Source organism: Dendropsophus ebraccatus, chromosome 3 (assembly GCF_027789765.1).
Source record: "Dendropsophus ebraccatus isolate aDenEbr1 chromosome 3, aDenEbr1.pat, whole genome shotgun sequence".
Taxonomy (NCBI): domain Eukaryota; kingdom Metazoa; phylum Chordata; class Amphibia; order Anura; family Hylidae; genus Dendropsophus; species Dendropsophus ebraccatus.
The window spans coordinates 91855431-91877100 of NC_091456.1; the positions used below are offsets into that span (position 1 = coordinate 91855431).

At 47.4% G+C, this 21670-nt stretch overlaps 1 protein-coding gene across 1 annotated transcript in view; it reads right to left on the reverse strand.

Annotated features, from left to right (window-relative positions):
* DGKQ (diacylglycerol kinase theta) overlaps window positions 1–5503 on the reverse strand; it is a 110294-nt gene extending 104791 nt beyond the window's left edge. The window contains exon 1 of the mRNA XM_069962207.1: window positions 4956–5503. Coding sequence (XP_069818308.1) covers window positions 4956–5244 — 289 coding nt within the window. The 5' untranslated portion in view covers window positions 5245–5503. The remainder of the gene's footprint in view (window positions 1–4955) is intronic.
* Between the last annotated feature and the right edge of the window lie 16167 nt (window positions 5504–21670).

Below are 21670 nucleotides of genomic sequence, written 5' to 3' on the forward strand. Positions count from 1 at the left end.
CAGCTGAAAATATCATTAAAGTGCGGCATTAGATACAGTTCTACATACACCAAGTGCACCAGATTCAGGAGTCTGTTTTGTGTATATTTGACAAAAATCTGGTAAATATTGTTCAGTTTTCCATAACCGAGCCCCAGTGACTCAGTGCTGGAGGTTTCCTATAGACTTCTTGCACATCCCTCCATTATCTGTTTGCACCTTCTTCATTTATGAATGAGTAAACACATCAAGTGTTAATCATATTGAATCAGCAAACAAAATGAGCAGCGGAGGAGATAAGAGCTGGGACTTGTCGATCATAGCTGCCGCCATATGCTTCACTACATTGTTTTCTTGCCGCCGATTGCCTCCAAAGCAAACACAAGTGCAAGTGACAATGACCTGGGAAGTAGAGAAGCTCAGTAATCCTTCCACTGTGACATGACGGCAATGAATTAGTAGGATTCTAAGCATCCAGCCACTACTCACTAGGAAAATGTATTCACACAATTAGATCACAGCTCATACACATGTTAGATCATTCAGAGAAAGAATGTCCCAGGCAGATCCAATGTAGGAGAGGAGCGAAAAAAAGAGACAGCAGGCCCAGACGCCTCGTGTATTACCTTAGGAGCGGGATAAAAGGGAAAAGGTGTATATATGCTCACCTATTTGCCCCTTGGGCTTTATGCTTATCACCCCTAGCTGGTCCGCAAGGGGTACATGGGTTCATACGATCATATGATCCCTTGGCCCCTGTGGCTTTGGAAGTTCAAAGCGGTGTCTGATAGACCAAAAGCAGCTGATGTACCACAAATGGGATACTCCCAACAGGGCCCATAGTAGTAATAGCAGAAAAAAATAAAACAGAAATTGGGTACTTGAATTTATCAGCACTATCCTCAAAGACTCTCCACAGAGAAGTAGCTTAAAGAAAAAAGGAAATTTATTGCACATGTAACGTGTTTTGGGAACTCACTTCCCTTAATCAGACAAGATGCATAAACAAGGAACATATACAAAGGTTTAAAAAAAGACCACCAGACACACCCACAGGTCAAAGGGGGGAGGAGTCTGCCTCATTTGTAAACACATGATAAAAGTCCCATTAGGCTCCGTTCACACAGAGTAAAACAGGCAGAATTCCGCAGCGGAATTCTCCGATGCAGAATCCCGCCACCCTCCCTGTCATAATGACAGTCTATGGGGGGCTCGTGCGCCTCCTCTCTCGGCGTCTCTCCGCACTGCAGAATGGATATGTTCATTCTTCAGCGCGAAGAGAGGAGGTGCATGAGCCTCCCATAGACTGTCATTATGACAGGGAGGGTGGCGGGATTCTGCGTCGGAGAATTCCGCCAGTTTTGTTCCGTGTGTACGGAGCCTTACATGATAAAAACACATAAACCTTTATGGCATTGGTGGACAATGATGTGATGTCATACCTATAAAACAAATCATCCTAATATTACAGTGAAGTGATTACAGTAGTCGCCCTGATTTACCAGCGGCCATCTTACACACCTAGCTTAGAGCTGTCCTGTGTAGTATACCGGCTGCAGGAGGAGACATCAAAACAGATACATTCAGGTTACACAGTGTCACTTGTAGCTATGTGGGAAGTTTTCCAAACATTATTGACACAGTTACTTTTGGTTAGTAGAGCAGATTGCAACAATATTTCACATTGCAGGAGATCAGCACTTAGCAAAAGTGTAGCTGCCATAGAGCAGAGACCTAGAGAATGGCAGCCTGCTGTGCTGTGTGTAGCAGGAGCAGCTCCCCATACAGCAGTAGCAGAGCTCAAATCGGGAGGAGTCAGCACTCATGTTCTATTAGAAAGCACACAGTGTGCAAGCAGATAATAGGAGAATGATACAACTTGGGTAGAATCCTCATAGATCTATGGCAGGACTCAACAGGGGGAAACTTTAAAAGACTATTAGCCTGCCACATTGTGCTGTCTGAGCCAGCAATCCCCATACAGCAGTGGCAAAGCTCCAAAGAGGAGGAGAAAGTACTGACCATTACTGCAATGAATTTATAACATATAGAAAGTGGGGGAGTTTTGGCCTAAGGAAAATACATCTATTAGTGGCATTAAGCCATAGTGAGATGAAAACCAATGTATAGGGCAGAATACAGAGTTGAAAATGACATATCTTACATGAATGTGTTACATTGAATAGATACATACAAATATAAAAATAAAAAAATTATTATTGATGCGGTTTTCAGTTGCACACATTCTCTCTCTCTCACATATATATATATATATATATATATATATATATATATATATATTTTTTTTTTTATTTTTTTTTTTCATTTAGATTCTGTGGCGTCAATGTTTTCAATTTAAAAATCCAATAATTTTCCCTTCTATGTAGTGATTAGAGTCTTTGGCCTCCTGTTGAAATTTGTTCTATTGGCAGCACATAGAAAGATGAGAAATTACAATTGTTACATGTCAGAGAATGGCGAGAAGCACTGTGTAGCTGGAAGCCCCTTTCCACATTAGACCTGTGGGTGTGTCTGGCGGTCTTTTTTGTCTTTTTAAATCTTTGTATGTGGTCCTTGTGTATGCATGTTGTCTGATGAAGGGAAGTGAGTTCCCGAAACGAGTTAAATTTCCTTTTTTCTCTGTGGAGAGTCTTTGGGGATAGCGCTGATAAATTCAAGTACCCATTTTTTTATATTTTTGCTATTACAGGCAGATCCAGTGAAGCTGACAGTATGTGAAGGAGTCTGGTGTACACACACAGCAGGGGACTGCCTGCTAGTGCGATTTACAGGGATAGCGGCTATCAGTGTCACACACAACTTATCAGCATCCTACTAATGGTGACCTGTCTTGGCATGACATGCATACCCATTTCCTGCTACCTTGCACTAACATACTGGTCAGCTGAGTACATAGATTGTCATTACAGCCCATAAAGGTCATAGGTGTATTAAATACCATACCGCCCAAATATCATTAAAAAAGACAGGAAGAAAATATATTTCTGCATTCCCCTCAGTTATGTGACAATCTGTCAGTCACACAAGTCTCCACAGGTCTAGTACAAGGCCCCAGCCATCATGGGGTTAATGCACCAATCAAGGAAACAGTATAAACTGTAGCCCAGCATCCATAGGGGGCAGCACTCAACAACCAAACATATGAGCGCAGGGTATGAAGGCAGCACTGACTATATAAAGCCATCCGAACACTTTTAAAGCAGCCGACTACACTTCTTGTTTGTCAGAAGGGGGCGTGGCCTCCAAGTCCTACTCTCCAGGCTACTAATGTCTCCGGCTTCCTTCCCTGGGCACAATGTGACATTTATCTGTAGAAGACTCTGCGCACCATGGCACTGCGCATCATGCTAGTATGGGCATCTGGGTGTCACCTTCAGCTCTGCTACATCTAGACATTTAATGGAGTAGCAATGACCACTATGAATGGCTACTTGTTGTGAGGAGACATAACATCCTGAGCTTCTACCTGCACCAGGCTGAGGAGCTGCTACCTGCCCCAATGTGCCCTGCACCAGGCTGAGGAGCTGCTACCTGCCCCAATCTGCCCTGCACCAGGCTTAGGAGCTGCTACCTGCCCCAATCTGCCCTGCACCAGGCTGAGGAGCTGCTACCTGCCCCAATGTGCCCTGCACCAGGCTGAGGAGCTGCTACCTGCCCCAATGTGCCCTGCACCAGGCTGAGGAGCTGCTACCTGCCCCAATGTGCCCTGCACCAGGCTGAGGAGCTGCTACCTGCCCCAATGTGCCCTGCACCAGGCTGAGGAGCTGCTACCTGCCCCAATGTGCCCTGCACCAGGCTGAGGAGCTGCTACCTGCCCCAATGTGCCCTGCACCAGGCTGAGGAGCTGCTACCTGCCCCAATGTGCCCTGCACCAGGCTGAGGGGCTGCTACCTGCCCCAATGTGCCCTGCACCAGGCTGAGGAGCTGCTACCTGCCCCAATGTGCCCTGCACCAGGCTAAGGAGCTGCTACCTGCCCCAATGTGCCCTGCACCAGGCTGAGGAGCTGCTACCTGCCCCAATGTGCCCTGCACCGGGCTGAGGAGCTGCTACCTGCCCCAATGTGCCCTGCACCGGGCTGAGGAGCTGCTACCTGCCCCAATGTGCCCTGCACCGGGCTGAGGAGCTGCTACCTGCCCCAATGTGCCCTGCACCAGGCTGAGGAGCTGCTACCTGCCCCAATGTGCCCTGCACCAGGCTGAGGAGCTGCTACCTGCCCCAATGTGCCCTGCACCAGGCTGAGGAGCTGCTACCTGCCCCAATGTGCCCTGCACCAGGCTGAGGAGCTGCTACCTGCCCCAATGTGCCCTGCACCAGGCTGAGGAGCTGCTACCTGCCCCAATGTGCCCTACACCAGGCTGAGGGGCTGCTACCTGCCCCAATGTGCCCTGCACCAGGCTGAGGAGCTGCTACCTGCCCCAATGTGCCCTGCACCAGGCTGAGGAGCTGCTACCTGCCCCAATGTGCCCTGCACCAGGCTGAGGAGCTGCTACCTGCCCCAATGTGCCCTGCACCGGGCTGAGGAGCTGCTACCTGCCCCAATGTGCCCTGCACCGGGCTGAGGAGCTGCTACCTGCCCCAATGTGCCCTGCACCGGGCTGAGGAGCTGCTGCCTGAGCCAATGTGCCCTGCACCAGGCTGAGGAGCTGCTACCTGCCCCAATGTGCCCTGCACCAGGCTGAGGAGCTGCTACCTGCCCCAATGTGCCCTGCACCAGGCTGAGGAGCTGCTACCTGCCCCAATGTGCCCTGCACCAGGCTGAGGAGCTGCTACCTGCCCCAATGTGCCCTGCACCAGGCTGAGGAGCTGCCCTCCAAATGCCTTCCCCATTGCTCACACATCCTCAGCGTTACCTGCCAGCCACACCTCTGTCAGTCGTGACTGCTCCGGCCCCTCAGAAGCCATTCATAGCAGGAATATGCCCAGCAACAAGGCTGCCCGGGTGCCCTGTCCTTACCTTCACACTGGTAGCCGCCCAGCCCCCAGATGAAGTCCGTGCAGTGGTGGCAGAAGGTGGGCTTGGTGAGAGTGACTTTCTTGAAGCTGTGCCCGGGGGAAGCAGCCGGAGCCAGCCTGGGGGTCTGGTGCTTGCAGCCAGGTGACGAGGGGCTCTGTTTCTTGTGCTGTGGGGGAGTCCTGCTCCTGCCCCCTCCCAGCTTGGGGCTAGAAGAAGGGCTGCTGCTGTTGCTTCCTCCTCCACGGTGGCCCAGATTGCCAAACCTGGATCTTGCTCCGTCTGCAGCCATCTCTGCCTCTCACAGACAGAGGAGGGCCCAAGACACGCACAGCAGACAAGGAAGCGTGCAAGGAGCTGGGGAGGGGGAGCTGGGCAGTGCCTGGCAGCACAGGGGTAAGAGATTAATCCACGGGGGGCAGCTGGGGCACTGAGGGGAGAGGATACAGCATGTCTTCTCCTCAGCTGGAAGCGCAGCTTGTGTGAACGAGACAGCTCCACGGTGTATGTGAGTGTGCTCTGGGCTGACCTCCCTGGCTGGGCTGCGACTCCATGCCCCGCCCACCCCAGTGTGTGTGACACACTCACTCACACTGAGAACTTCTACTGACACGGAGAGGGCTCCAGGTTTCTCTAGTTGTGCACAGTGTCAGATCAGAGATGACTAGAGAATAAGAAGGTGGGCAGGATCTGTCCTATAGTCCTATATACTGATGGCTGCAGAGAGGGGCAGTGCCTGTGCCTATAGTCCTATATACTGATGGCTGCAGACAGCGGCAGTGCCTGTGCCTATAGTCCTATATACTGATGGCTGCAGAGAGGGGCAGTGCCTGTGCCTATAGTCCTATATACTGATGTCTGCAGAGAGGGGCAGTGCCTGTGCCTATAGTCCTATATACTGATGGCTGCAGAGAGGGGCAGTGCCTGTGCCTATAGTCCTATATACTGATGGCTGCAGAGAGGGGCAGTGCCTGTGCCTATAGTCCTATATACTGATGGCTGCAGAGAGGGGCAGTGCCTGTGCCTATAGTCCTATATACTGATGGCTGCAGAGAGGGGCAGTGCCTGTGCCTATAGTCCTATATACTGATGGCTGCAGAGAGGGGCAATCCCTGTGCCTATAGTCCTATATACTGATGGCTGCAGAGAGGGGCAGTGCCTGTGCCTATAGTCCTATATACTGATGGCTGCAGAGAGGGGCAGTGCTGTGCCTATAGTCCTATACTGATGGCTGCAGAGAGGGGCAGTGCCTGTGCCTATAGTCCTATATACTGATGGCTGCAGAGAGGGGCAGTGTGGAGCCTTTGCCTATAGTCCTATATACTGATGGCTGCAGAGAGGGGCAGTGCCTGTGCCTATAGTCCTATATACTGATGGCTTCAGAGAGGGGCAGTGCCTGTGCCTATAGTCCTATATACTGATGGCTGCAGAGAGGGGCAGTGCCTGTGCCTATAGTCCTATATACTGATGGCTGCAGAGAGGGGCAGTGTGGAGCCTGTGCCTATAGTCCTATATACTGAGTGGCTGCAGAGAGGGGCAGTGCCTGTGCCTAAAGTCCTATATACTGATGGCTGCAGAGAGGGGCAGTGCGGAGCCTGTGCCTATAGTCCTATATACTGATGGCTGCAGAGAGGGGCAGTGCCTGTGCCTATAGTCCTATATACTGATGGCTGCAGAGAGGGGCAGTCCCTGTGCCTATAGTCCTATATACTGATGGCTGCAGAGAGGGGCAGTGTGGAGCCTTTGCCTAAAGTCCTATATACTAAGTGGCTTCAGAGAGGGGCAGTGCTTGTGCCTATAGTCCTATATACTGAGTGGCTGCAGAGAGGGGCAGTGTGGAGCCTGTGCCTATAGTCCTATATACTGATGGCTGCAGAGAGGGGCAGTGTGGAGCCTTTGCCTAAAGTCCTATATACTAAGTGGCTTCAGAGAGGGGCAGTGCTTGTGCCTATAGTCCTATATACTGAGTGGCTGCAGAGAGGGGCAGTGTGGAGCCTGTGCCTATAGTCCTATATACTGATGGCTGCAGAGAGGGGCAGTGTGGAGCCTGTGCCTATAGTCCTATATACTGATGGCTGCAGAGAGGGGCAGTGTGGAGCCTGTGCCTATAGTCCTATATACTAAGTGGCTTCAGAGAGGGGCAGTGCCTGTTCCTATAGTACTATATACTGAGTGGCAGTGTGCAGTGTGGAGCCTATAATCCTACAGCACGGACACCCACTATCACACATAAGCCCTGAATAGTCGCTGAGGTTGCAGGAAAGCTATATGTTTCATGACTACTGACAGCCCCAGCACTCCTTGCCATCTAGGTTTCCTGGTTCTCTTAGTGGCATACTAGTGAACTCTGATCTGGCACCATGCACAACTAAGGATTTATTATTAGTTACAAGATATCTTTGAAGCATAGGTAATGAGATATGTGTCCACCAGCACAATCAGGACAAAAAGGAATATATAGAGGACTGAAGCAAACATGCTGATGCTTCATAGAACTGAGGCAACAAGAGATTTTATTTTTTAGCCACATCACAGAGTGTATATATATATATATATATATATATATATATATATATATATATATATAGTGCTTTGTGTTGTGAGTAGGGGAGGGCGACCCCTTACAATTTTTTGCTATGGGCTTCGTGAATCCTAGCTAAGCCCCTGAGTGTGTGTGTGTAACGGGGGGTTTGGTCAGACACTGACAACATCTTTGTGAGGTATATATATATATTAGTCACAGGTGTGGATGTTGCTGTTCCACAGTGAGGGTATGTGCACACTAAGTAATTCTGATGGAAACTTCATCGCAGAATTCTCAGTTCGCGCCCGCTCGCGGATTGTGGCAAGCGTGCATGTCTCAGCACGTGTCATAGACTCCATTCTATGCACGGGCGGATCCTTTTATCCGTCCAAAGAATGATCAAGTTCATTCTTTGGACGGAGGGCGGAATCCGCCCGTGTATATAATAAAATCTATGACACGGGCAGAGACGCGCGCCCGCCGCAGTCCAGGAACGGGCGCGAGCTGAGAATTCTGCGACGGAGTTTCCTTCAGAATTACTCAGTATGCACATACCCTAAAATCCACAACTGCACATTTAATTTCACAAATAAATCTTCGATGAATCCACAATATGTCTGCATAAACTCACAGTAAAATCTGCTCTTTGTATCAATTCACACTTTTTTTTTTTTTTTTTACAAATCCCATCCACCTTGCTGCTAATAATAAGCAGTGGATTTTTCACATATGAATCCACTGTTGAAAATCCTCAGCACACTACTCCTTGTAAACAAAACCTTCAAAAGTAATTCTTGCTCAGTGTTGCCACATAAAATGCAGATATGCTCTAAGGACGTAGTAGACTCAGATCCTCCAACTTATTACCCCTGATGACCCATGACATACTGTAACTGTCTGTCATGGCGTCGCTAGAGGTGTTCAGAGGGGGGCCACACGGCAACCCTGCTTTGAACCGCCGCGATCCTGAGTGCTATCTGCAGCCCGGGACTGCGGCTATTAGAGGGCGCGGTTCAATCGCCGTGCCCGTTATTTAGGCATTTAGATGCAGCTGTCAAAATTAATGCCTGTTTTCCCCTATCGGTGGTGGCCACCCCCCCCCCACTCCTAGTAAAAATAAATAAAAAATAAACATGTTTGGTAGCGCCGCGTGCGTAATCACCGGAACTATTAAGTTATCATATTCCTGATCTTGCACGGTAAATGGCATTAGCGCAAAAATAATCCAATGTGCAAAATTGCCCTTTTTTTGGTCGCATCTAATCTAGAAAAATTGTGCTAAAAGGTGATCAAATAGACGCAAATACGCAAACAAGGTACCGATAGAAAGTAAAGATCATCGCACAAAAAATGACACCTCACGCAGCTCCATAGACTAAAGGATAAAAGAGCTATAAGCATGGTAATAGAGCAATTTTAAGGAACATTTGTTTTTTTAAAGGTTTTCATTTTTTAAAAGCCTTCAAATAAGATAAAAGTTACACAAGTTGCATATCATTATAATTTTAATGACTTGAGGAACATATATAATATGTCAGTTTTAGCCCAGGGTGAAAGACGTAAAAAAAAAAACCCCGAAAAAAAAAATATAGGTTTTTTTTTTCCAATTTCACCACACATATAATTATTTTCTGGTTTCACAGCATATTTTATGCAAAAATTACATCTGCCATTGCAAAGTACAATTAGTGGCGCAAAAAATAAAGGCTCACCTGGATCTCTAGGTGGAAAAATGCACACGCTATGGCCTTATATACACAAGGAGGAAAAAACCAAAGCGCAAATGGAAAATTGGCCGGGTCTTCTAAGGGTTAAAGGGGTAGTTCACCAAATGTTTTTTTTTCTTTCAAATCAACTGGAGCCAGAAAGGGCCAGATATTTCTAATTTACCTCTATTTAAAAAAATCTCAAGTCTTCCTGTACTTATCAGCTGATGTATGTCCTGAGGGAAATGGTGTATTCTTTCCAGTCTGACACAGTGCTCTCTGCTGCCACCTCTGTCCATATCAGGAACTGTCCAGGGTGGTAACAAATCCCAATAGAAAACCTCTCCTAAGTACTGAAAGACTTGAGATTTTTTAATAGGTGTAAATTACAAATCTATGGCACTTTCTGGCACCAAAAACTTTTTTTTTTAAACAACTCCTTTAAAGGGGTAGTGCGGCGGTTAACAATTATTCACAGAATAACACACATTACAAAGTTATACAACTTTGTAATGTATGTTATGTCTGTGAATCGCCCCCTTCCCCGTGTCCTACCACCCCCACCTGTGTACCCCGAAGTGTGGTGCATTATACATACCTGATCTGCGTCGCACCCGTCCGCCACCTTGTGCCAAGACGTCATCTTCGGCCGGAATCGGAAAGCCGAATCGCTGCGGCGGTCTCTGATGCCGGCCCCTCTGCCGTGTCTTAACTGTGCTCAGACGCGATTGGCTAAGCACAGTTATGCTCAGCCAGGGGCGTAGCTAATGTCTCCTGGGCCCTGGTGCGAGAGGTCAATTTGGGCCCCCCATCTCCTTTCACGACCAAGTGATGCTATTGGTGTATATATATATATATATATATATATATATATATATATATATATATATACTCCAAGACAGATATTACCAATAACACCACCCTATAGGAAGAAATTTTTTTATCACCATACATATTACCGCCATACTGTTATTGACCAAATCCTGTACACTGAGACCAATATTATCAGCACACTACAGCACACTTACTACCATCACCACCATATTGTTACTAACCAAATCCATACTGAGACCAATAAAACACAGTACCAGATAAAAGTAACAAATATTACCACCACATACTGACTAACACCACCGCTGCTACTGACTAATACCACCACATACTGACTAACACCATCGATGCTACCAACTAATTCCATCACATACTGACTAACACCACCGCTGCTACCGACTAATACCACCACATACTGACTAACCCCACCGCTGCTACTGAATAATCCACTGTACACAGATCACTATCACCTCATCCAGTCATATAGAGGCTGACTTAGCCCTACACAGGCTCTGTACACCATATACATTATAGTGCAGTTATATCAGGTGACTCACAGGGGGTGTCTTCTCTGATCAGTCGTTTTCATTTTCTTCTCCATCTGTCCTGCACCATTATGAGAACTTCTCCGAGCCACGAATCGATGGCTTCCCTCCCCCCCTTCCTTATAGATGGCTTCCCTCTACCCCCTCCCCCCATTATAGATGGCTTCCCTCTCACCTCTCCCTTATAGATGGCTTCACTCTCCCCCCCTCCCTTATAGATGGCGCCCCTCCCTCCCCCCATTATAGAGGGCTCCCCTCTCCCCCCTTCTTATAGATTGGCCCCTCCTCTCCCTTCTTATAGATTGGCCCCTTCTTCCCCCCACCCTTATAGATTGGCCCCCCTTTCCCTACTTCCTATAGATTGCCCCCCTCCTCCCCTCTCCCTCCCAGTGCATAGCAGACAAAAAAAATAACTCACCTGCCATCCGCTCCACCTTCGAACCTCTCGCCTCCTGGTCTGGTCCCCGGCTGATGCGCGGCTGGCGGGGGTGTCCCGTCCTATCCCCGGCAGCGCGCGCATCAGAGAACTCCCCATGTGCTGGGGCTGGGACTTCCGGCACAGGAGCATCTCTGATGTGCGCTTCCTGTGCCGGAAGTCAGGGCCCCAGGCAGCACAGGGAGTTCACTGATGCGTGCGCTGCCGGGGATAGGACGGGACACCCCTGGCAGCCACGCGTCAGCCGGGGACAGTAGCGGAACTTTTGTAACCACAAGCAAAATTATGCTTGCGGTCACAAGAGTGCAAGTGGCGAGGGGGGGCCTCGCGGGCCCCCCCTCACAGCGACCGCTACGACCCTGGTAGCTACGCCACTGTGCTCAGCCAATCGCAGCTCAGTTATGCTCAGCCAATCGCGGCTGAGCATCTGATGACGCTGCAGAAGGCGGCTGGCACTAGGGACGGTCGGAGCGGTTTGGCCGTCCGTCCGAAGATGACGTCTTGGCACAAGATGGCGGACATGCGCAACACGGATCAGGTATGTATAATGCACCACACTTCCGGGTACACGTGCGGGGGTGGTGGGACACGGGAAGGGGGCGATTCACAGACATAACATGCATTACAAAGTTGTATAACTTTGTAATGTGTGTTATTCTGTGAATAATTCTTAGCGCCGCACTACCCCTTTAAGACCCCAGATAGAACCACCAGGTAGTAAAGACAGGGCCTGTTTTAGACAAAGTGTGGCCCTGGGAAAATTACAAGTGAGGCCCCAAATCCACTCAGCTTCAGTGAACTTAGCACGCCAAGGTATTTCCTAGGGATGTTTCATTAAAGGGGAACTCCAGGTAGAGGTTAAAAAAAAATGAAACTTCTGCAGAAGCATAACGCATTACTTACCTATCTATCCTAGTTGTTCTGTATTGTGTTTCTATTCTTCCTAGTTGAGCAGTTCCCAGAATGCAATGCTTTCCCTCAGCTGTTCATCACAGTCCACAGTCCTTGCTGCACCTGCTTCTGGCTGGTCAGAGATGGTAAATCACTCAGGGGATTGGGTTATCCAGCCAAGCCTTCTGTGACATCACACCCTGCCCCCTGTCTGCATCATCAGCCTGTCCTCCGCAAACACACACAATGTGAGACATAGGCATGGAATATTTGTCTCCTAAGGTGGGAGAGCAGTGGGAGCAGGAGACAATGTGATTTGTCACAGAGGCCATTTTTCTTCACTTCCTGGATTTCTATCAGCTACCAGTGTGGCAGAACCATACAGATACAGTAATACATTGTATAGACACATCTATATAACTTTTAATGTACTTTTAATAGAAAACAGATTTTTCTTATGCAGAGTTACCACCCCCAGTGGGGATAGGGCCCTGGGCAGTTGCTCAGTTTGCCCCACACCCCCAACACTGGCCCTGAATACAGATGCCACACAGACCCACTTAATGTGATTCAGCATCCATAATTTAATACAGTCACACATACTGTATACCCCCATGTAATACAGACCCCCTATAATGTAATACAGATCCCATATAAAACAGACCCACAAACATCTGTACTGTATAGTGCAGTAGAAGGGGAGTGTAGGAAATGGACAGTAAAAGTAGTCTTCTTCCATCTGTGCAGACAGCAATGCAGGGTTAATGTCCTCTTCCTCCTTATTACTCCTGTGCAGACTGTAATGCAGGGCACTTAGGAGTTAATCCCCCTCTCTCCTTATTACTCCTGTGCAGACTGCAATGCTAGGCTGTTATGAGTTAATCTTTCTACCCCATCCTTTTTCCTGTGAAGACAGCAATGTTGGGCACTTAAAGGAGAAGTCCGGCCTCTGGGGGGGGGGAGGTTAAAAAAAAAAAAAAGGCAGAGGCAAAGGGAAAGGGGGAGGTTAAAAAAAAAGGGCAGGGGCAAAGAGAAAGTAACAAAAAGTATTAACTCACCTCTCCCTCTGCCTCTTTAGCTCTGGATCGCCGCTCTGGGACCCCCACTGGGCTCCAGGATCTCCAGCGTTGCACACGTCTTGTCCCACTCAGCCAGTCAGTGACTGGGGTGGAACGCCACTCCAGTCACTGATTAGCTGATTTGGCTGTCCATCAGCTGGGACAGGAATTTTCCCCCCATACGTGATGTCATCACAACTCGGGTGAAAATGCCTTCCCGATGGGGTCCTGAGGCCGGTCCCACCACTCACCGAGGGCACGTAAGTAAGTTAGGACTACTTATTACTTGGCCCCACCAGCTGCCGTTCTGTGTGCGGGACAGGAGAGATTGTACACAGTATACGCAGGGTACGGGACCAGCACTGCAGGCAGGGGGGTAAACGGGGGCTGATTACATGGGGTAGAGGGTACAGGACCAGGGGTGCAGTAGGCGAGAATGGGGATGGAGTGGCCAGAGATTATTACAGATTGCATAGGGTAGGGGACCAGTGGCAGAGCTGGTGGACAAGGGGATGGGGGTAACTGAATCAGTGTTGTGTTCGAGGAGGGCCATCCAGAGAGCTGTTTGGAAGGCTCTGAAGGCACATACTTTAGCAGATAGATTTTCTTGTATTGCTCGCTGCACAGGGCAGAGAGAAGCATGACAGGCACCTCCAGCCTGCAATACTCACGATTTGCTTTGCTCTCATCTTGATCCAGTGCCATGTGCCCTGCACCCTCCCGGGACCCAGGCCATGCTCCGCCAATGAGCCGCCCTCTTCTTATTCAGACTGATAGAAGCGCTCATTGGGTAATCTCTATTAGTCTGAAAAGGGCGCTCATTAGGAGGATGCTCACACAGGCTGGGTGAAACTGAACCCTTAGGCCTAATTCACACATCCGTTGTTCTGTCCGCAATTGCGGGCACGCAATTGTGGACAGAACATGAAACCAATGTTATCCTATGGCCCCGTTCACACATCCGTACGTGTATACGGGGCTGTGATTCGTGCCTCAAAAGAACGGACATGTTGTAATGCGGACCGTTTTCTTGCGGCACGGAACGCTGGGGTAATGATGTGTGATCATGTGTGATGTGTGATGCAATTTCCGTAGTGCGGTCCGCAGCAACGGACTGCACGACAGGTGTGTTAATGTGGCCTCAGAGGCGCTGTGGGCCCCAGCACTTGCCCTAGTAAGTCAGGGGCTGAAGCTGGCACTTTATGACATATCAAAAGGTTTGTTGTTTTTTATTAATGGTACACTTTAAGCACTGTATACTGTAAAGTCTGGCAACCTAATATAAATTTAAATTTAAATTTCTATTCCTTACCAATTACATTTTATTTGAATGACATAATAAAATGTTTTTGGTATTTTACATACTTTTTAATTTGAAACAGTTTTTTATTATAAAAACAAAAGAGAAGCAGGTACATTGCTGTTCTGCATGACTGAGCAGTGTGCTGATGTAAGCTTGTTACAGAAGTGATACGATCTTCAGCAGTTCATTTGTCTGGCCTTTTATTTTCTCATGCCTATTAGGTTCTGTTTGTCAGTGTATAACAGTGCATACAGTACATGCAATTTATTACTCTTGGTTGAACTTCTGTATTTATGGATAAGGCATACTCAAATAGTGACTGACAACAGTTCGTCCTAAGAAGTAAAAAAATCATCTTTAAGTTGCTAAAGGTTCTGTTCATTGTAACGGGGGGTTTGATCAGACACTGACAACATCTTTGTGAGGTAAAAACTGATCTCCAGAACATTCTACTATTTATTTCCATGGGTTTGTTTTGAGGAAGCCACTCATAGCAACCAATCAGATTCCAGCTCCGTATGAAAATGAAAGTAGTAATCATATTGGTTGCTAAGACTTCAGTATACCTTCCCAACTACCATTATTGTGTGTGCGTATGTGAGGAGGGCAAAAAACAATGGTGGTTGTTCTGAAATAACGGATGTTATTTGCCATTAAATTACGGCCTTCCATTTCATTTCAACAGTTAGAGAACATAGCCTTTCAGTGTTTTTAATCCACTCCAGGTTTTGGTTGCAAAATACTGAGCAAAAATACTATGTGGGAACATAGCCTTATACAGAATTTATAGTACCGATATTGTCTTCTGCTGCAACGGAATATTAGGACTACCATTGCCACAACTTCACAGTTGCAGTACCTCATATACATGCAGCCCTTAAAATGCAGAAAGGATTGCCATTACGTAGGAGTAATTCTTACATGAATAATGCACACAATGATGTCCCACCACAAGGATAATAAACATAGCAATGTTGCAAGACATATTCTGGCATAGTAGCAGGCAGGGGCGGATTAACTTTACCATAGGCCCCGGGCTGTTCACCAAGCCTGGGCCCCCCCACCCCACTGTAACTATGGTAGCACTAGCCTGGCGTTCATAGTACAGGACAGATAATGTCATGATGTCCTGATTTGTGCAAAATTGCCATAAAAAAACAGTGATTTTTTGCAAATCATGGCAGAAGTGTAGCAGGAGACAGTACACCATTGAAAGTATAATTCTTTTTGGGTGGTCATGGGCCCCCCAGGAGCTCAGGGCCACGGGCTGCCGCCCAAAACGCCCCTATTATAAACTACTGGTAGCAGGATATTAAACACATAGATGTGGCATAATAAACAGTGATATCAAGAACTCTATTTGATCAATATTGTTTGGCTAATTTAAAATCTATTATCTTTGTATTAGGTCTTTAGAAGAGATTAGCGAACCCGGTTCGTGTTCGAGTCCATCCGAACCCGAATGTTCGGTATTTGATTAGCGGTGGCTGCTGAACTTGGATAAAGCTCTAAGGTTGTCTGGAAAACATGGATACAGCCAATGACTATATCCATGATTTCCACATAGCCTTAGGGCTTTATCCAACTTCAGCAGCCACCGCTAATCAAATGCCGAAAGTTTGGGCTCGGATCGACTCGAGCATGCTCGAGGTTTGCTCATCTCTAGTCTTTAGTAACTTATTTGACTTTTTTTCATGAGCTTTTATTCTTATGCAATGTAAACAAAAATTGATTATTTCCTGGAAACCAGTGACAGGCAAGGCTAGTCAGCGTGGGCAAAACATGCAGGCTAACAACTGTAATAAGCCATTATAGTAGAAAACAATTCACATACACCATATTTGAACGTTACAAGGGTTGTTTGCTTTGGGCAACCCTTGTAGAAATGTTCCTTGGTAGTCAGCTGATGTTAACTGTCCCGTATTGGAGCCATCATTGATCAGCTATTATCTGTGGGGAAAATGAAGATTATGCATTTTTTTAAACTGCACCTGCCATTTTGAGTCAAAACCAGTAGTTTATTAAACGGAAATATAAAGGAAAGACTTACACATAGTGTAGAGTGTAGAGGCCAAACTCTTTGAGGTCTGCAACTAACGCTTGGCATTTGACTTTTCGTGGCTGCAAAGGTTGAATTGGTGGATCAGCAGTGTAAAATCAATTTTCTCCCAAGACAGCAGTGAACATTGGTGGAACAGCAGCATTAAGGTATGTTCACACTCTGGAATACGTGCAGAGACTTCAAGTGGATTCCGCCGGACGGCCTCCGCTTAAAGTTCCTTCCCATAGACTCAATGCTGGTGGATTTCGCCGTCCGCCCAAAGAATTGACATTTTCTAGGGCAGTGGAGGCAGGGGGGTAAACGGGGGCTGATTACATGGGGTAGCGGGTACAGGACCAGGGGTGCAGTAGGCGAGAATGGAGATGGAGTGGCCAGGGATGATTACAGATTGCATAGGGTAGGGGACCAGTGCCTGGGGGGGGGGGGGATAACTGAATCAGTGTTGTGTTCGAGGAGAGCTGTTTGGAAGGCTTTGAGAGCACATACTTTAGCAGATAGATTTTCTTGTATTGCTCGCTGCACAGGGCAGAGAGAAGCATGACAGGCACCTCCAGCCTGCAATACTCACGAGTTGCTCCACTCTCCTCTTGATCCAGTGCCATGTGCCCTGCACCCTCCCGGGACCCAGGTCGTACTCCGCCAATGAGCATCTCTCTACTTATTCAGACTGATAGAAGCTCTCATTGGGTAATCTCTATTAGTCTGAAAAGGGCGCTCATTAGGAGGATGCTCACACAGGCTGGCTGACAGTTGTCACTGGTCGAAACTGAACCCTTAGGCCTAATTCACATATCCGCAGTGGATCAGCAGTGTAAAATCAATTTTCTCCCAAGACAGCAGTGAACATTGGTGGAACAGCAGCATTAAGGTATGTTCACACTCTGGAATACGTGCAGAGACTTCAAGTGGATTCCGCCGGGCGGCCTCCACTTGAGGGGCAGTGGACGTTGGTGGATCAGGGTTGTATACAGATCTTTTCACCTTGGGTAGCATTGGATATTGGTGGATCAGCAGCATAAAATGACGCTTTCTCCCAGGACAGCAGTGGACATTGGTGGACTGGTTAGAGTGGACAGAGACTGGTTTGAGTGGACTCTGGCTTTACAGCACCCACAGACAACCACCCACAATGTGCCCTCACGGCCGCCATGTTTAGCAAATTTGTTAACGAGCTGCATGGAATTCGCTTTGCAAAATGAAGCAAATTACCAGTGTAATTTGCAGATATTCTTGTTTTGCTCATCTCTAGTCTGAATGAGAAATCAATTTTTTTGCTCATAGCAACCAATTATAGGTCAGCTTTCATTTTTCATATTACTCTGGTAAAATGAAAACTGAGCTCTGATTGCTTGATGTGGGCTATAAGGAGAATCTTTCTGTAGGACTGCTTTTTAAATATCCCCCAGAAAATTTGCATAAATGCAAATCATTTCTCATAAGTAAAAAGCTAAGACAGCATATGTACAAACAAACATATGTACGAACAAACTTTTTAAGTGTAGGTGCATATTACACACGTGGTAAAGGACATATTTGCTAGGAAAAATTTCCATTTTTTAGGCCAAATTTATCAAACTGTGTTGAAATAAAAATGGTGTAAACTGCCCACAGCGGCCAATCACTGCCAAGCTTCCAACTCTGAAAGCTGACTTGTGATCTGTTGCTATAGGAAGTTAACACTAGTTTCAGTTTAATTAGGGTGCCTTTACACAGACAGATTTATCTGACAGATTTTTGAAGCCAAAATAAGGAAAGACTGAGATTTCTCCTCTTCTCAAATCCATTCCTGATTTTGGCTTCCAAAATCTATCAGATAAATCTGTCTGTGTAAAGGCACCCTTAGGCATCTTGATAAATCAGAGCCATAGACCTTATTATGGAACTATTCTCATCTCATACACATATGGCATTTCCACAGCATATACTATAAATGGAATTCACGCCTATCATAAGAAGTCCTGTAAAACACAAATACAGCCTATGGGGGGGGGGGGGGGGTCATCAATTGAGGTGGTCCACATTTTTGTACAAACTTTTTAAAAGGTTTATAGAGGGGCGTTATCAAGCTGTCTTACCGTAAGATTCTTTTTTTTTTTCTTTCCCATAGCAGCTAATCACAGCTCTGCTTTCATTTTGTATTAGAGGATTATTTCCATCTCATACAGGTACAGCATTTCCACAGAATATACAATAAAAGGAGGGGTTTGTCCCCTGATGGGTCCCAGGATTGTAACACATAGCTACATTCGTAGTCCAGTCTGCAATTGTGGGTCTGCAGTAACGGACTGAACGATAAATGTGTGACTAAGGCCTTAGAAACATCTGAAAACATCTGCAAGCTTTGCTTACAAGAGCTTACAATCTATAGAGAAAGGGTTGGAGACGAAAAGCACAGGGATAAAGGGCTTTAATTTTACGATGGTCCTGTCAACTTTTATAAATAAGCAGAGCATAAAGCACGAGTAGGGTGTTAGAGATCAGGAAGGTGCACTACTGTAGAGAGCTTTGTGGGTAAGCAAGAGATGTTTATATTGTACTCTGTTCTGAATTGTCAGCCAATGTAGCGACTGGGACAGCAGTGTGTGAACGTCACCATCCTCATATCTCTACACACTGCACATCTGTCTTGGCCCCTGTACGCCCTCATTTAGTGGGTAGGCTGACTCTATGTGATCCCATTTTAGTATATGGCCCTCCTCTCTGTAGCCCCTCCTTATAGATAGCCCCCTTATGTTGCCCCCCTTATAGAAGGCCCCCCCATAGATGCCCCCCATGTTGTCCCCTTATAGATGCCCCCCTTACAGATGGCCTCTCCTATGTTTTCCTCTTATAGATGGACCCCTCTCCCCCTATATTGTCCCCTTATAGATGTCCCCCTCTCCTCCAATGTTGTCCCCTTATAACCCCCCTCTCCCCCTATGTTGTCCCCTTATAGATGGCCCCCTCTCCCCCCTTCCTTATAGATGCCCCCTTCTCCCCCCATATAGATGGCCCCCTCTCCCCTCCTTCCTTATAGATGCCCCCCCTCCCTTATAGTTGGCCTTTTCTCCCCCCTTATAGATTGCCCCTCCCCCCCCTTCCTTATAGTTGTCCTCTTCTCCTTCTCCCCCCCCCTTCCTTATAGTTGGCCTCTTCTCCTTCTCCCCCCCCCCTCCTCACTCATAGATGCCCCCTTCTCCCCCTGTGCAAAGCAGGTTTAAAAAAACAAACAAAAAAAACTCACCTAACAACGTGCTCCCCCGTCTTTTTTTTTCTCCAGCAGCCTCCGTCTGATGCGCGGCTGGCGGGTGTGTAGCGTCCTATCCCCGGCAGCGCGTGTATCATAGAGCTCTCTGTGTGTCGGTGGCCGCGACTTCCGGCACAGTGAGCGTCTCTGTGCCGGAAGTAGCAGCCACAGCACAGGCCCACAGAGAACTCTATGGTACGCGCGCTGCCGGGGATAGGACGCTACACCCCCGGCAGCCGCGCATCAGATGGGGGCCAGACAGAGCGCTGTGGGCCGGTACCGTGCTCCTCGTGACCCAGTGACTCGTTTTTCCTACGCTTGGGGAAAGGAGTCGCCGAATCAGGAGGAGCACGGGACCGGCCCCTGGAGGCCACCGGCCCTTCTGGCATTTGCCAGAAGTGCCCTATGGCCAGTCCGGCCCTGTATGTGACCCCCCTTATAGTATATGCCTGTGTAGCCTCCTTATAGATGGTCCGCCTCTGTGTGTCCCTTAAAGTATATGCCCCCCCTCTATGTAGCCACCTTATGGGTGGCCCCTTGTTCAGTCTTCCATATAGATGGCTCCATGTGCATCTACTTGAGAGCCCCCCTCTGTGTAGTCCCCCTATAGTAGATGACATCCTCTGAGCATCCTCTATATTATAAGGCCCTCCTCTCTGTAGCCCCTCCTTAAAGATGGCCCCTCTGTGTAGTCCACTATAGTAGATGCCACCCTCTATGCATGCCCTATTATATACGCCCCCGTGTAGTCTCTATTATAGATGGCCCCTTGTGTTGTCACCCTTATAGAAGGCCCTCCTGTGTTGTCCCCCTTATAGATGGCCACCTATGTTGCATTACCATGTTGTCCCCTTATAGATTCCCTCTCCCCCTATGTTGCCCCCCCCCCCCGTATAGATGGCCCCCTCTCCCCATATATGGACAGAGCCAATTTCGATTTTTGCATTTTCGTTTTTTCCTCCTTGTGCTTAAGGCTATGTACACACTACGTAACAGACCAGCAGTTCTGTGACCCCGGCCGGGTCACGGAACGGGCGGCCTGTGCCAGGATCATCGCGGCCGGTACTTAAGTACCGGCCGGATGATCCGTCCAGCCGCAGGGCTCTGATGCGGGCGCATCAGCGTGCACCCGCATCTGAGCTTCCCATAGCCCACAGTGAAGCGAGCGGCCGGAGCCGCTTGCTTCACTGTGTGAACTGACAGGTCTTTCTGCGGCCGGAATTCACTGAATTCACTGAATTCCGGCCACAGAAAACTGACATGTCAGTTTTTTCCAGGGCCGCATGGGATCCCGGCCGGAGCGTATATGATGTGTGTACGCTCCGGCCAGGATCCAATTGCACATAAGGCTATTTTCAACTCCTCAAAACTACGGCCGTAGTTCTGCGGCGAGAACTACGGCCATAGTTTTACGTAGTGTGAACATAGCCTAAAAGGCCATAGCACTTGCATTTTTCTACCTAGAAACCCACATGAGCCCTTATTTTTTGCACCACTAATTGTACTTCACAATGGCAGGCTGAATTTTTTCATAAAGTACACTGGAAAACCAGACAAAAAATAAACGTATGGTGAAATTGAAAAAAAAACTGCATTTTGTTTATTTGGGGGGTATTTGTTTTTACGCCATTTGCCCTGGGGTAAAACTGACTTGTTATATATGTTCCTTAAGTCATTACGATTAAGACAATATGTAACATGTATAATTTTTATATTATGTGATGGCTTGTAAAAAATTAAAACCATTGTTAACAAATATATGTTCCTTAAAATCGCTCCATTCCCAGGCTTATAATTCTTTTATCCTTTGGTCTATGGGTCTGTGTGAGGTGTCATTTTTTGCACCATGATGTGTTCTTTCTATCGGTACCTTGATTGCGCATATGCAACTTTTTTGATCGCTTTTTATTACAATTTTTCTGGATTTGATGCGACCAAAAATGTGCATTTTGCACTTTGGGAGTTTTTTGCGCTTACCTCGGTTACCGTGCGAGAACAGGAATGTGATAAATTAATAGTATGGGCGATTACGCACGCGGCGATACCAAACATGTTTATTTATTTGTTTGTTTACGTTTATTTATTACATGGGAAAAGGGGGGTAATTCAGACTTTTATAAGGGGAGGGGGCTTTTG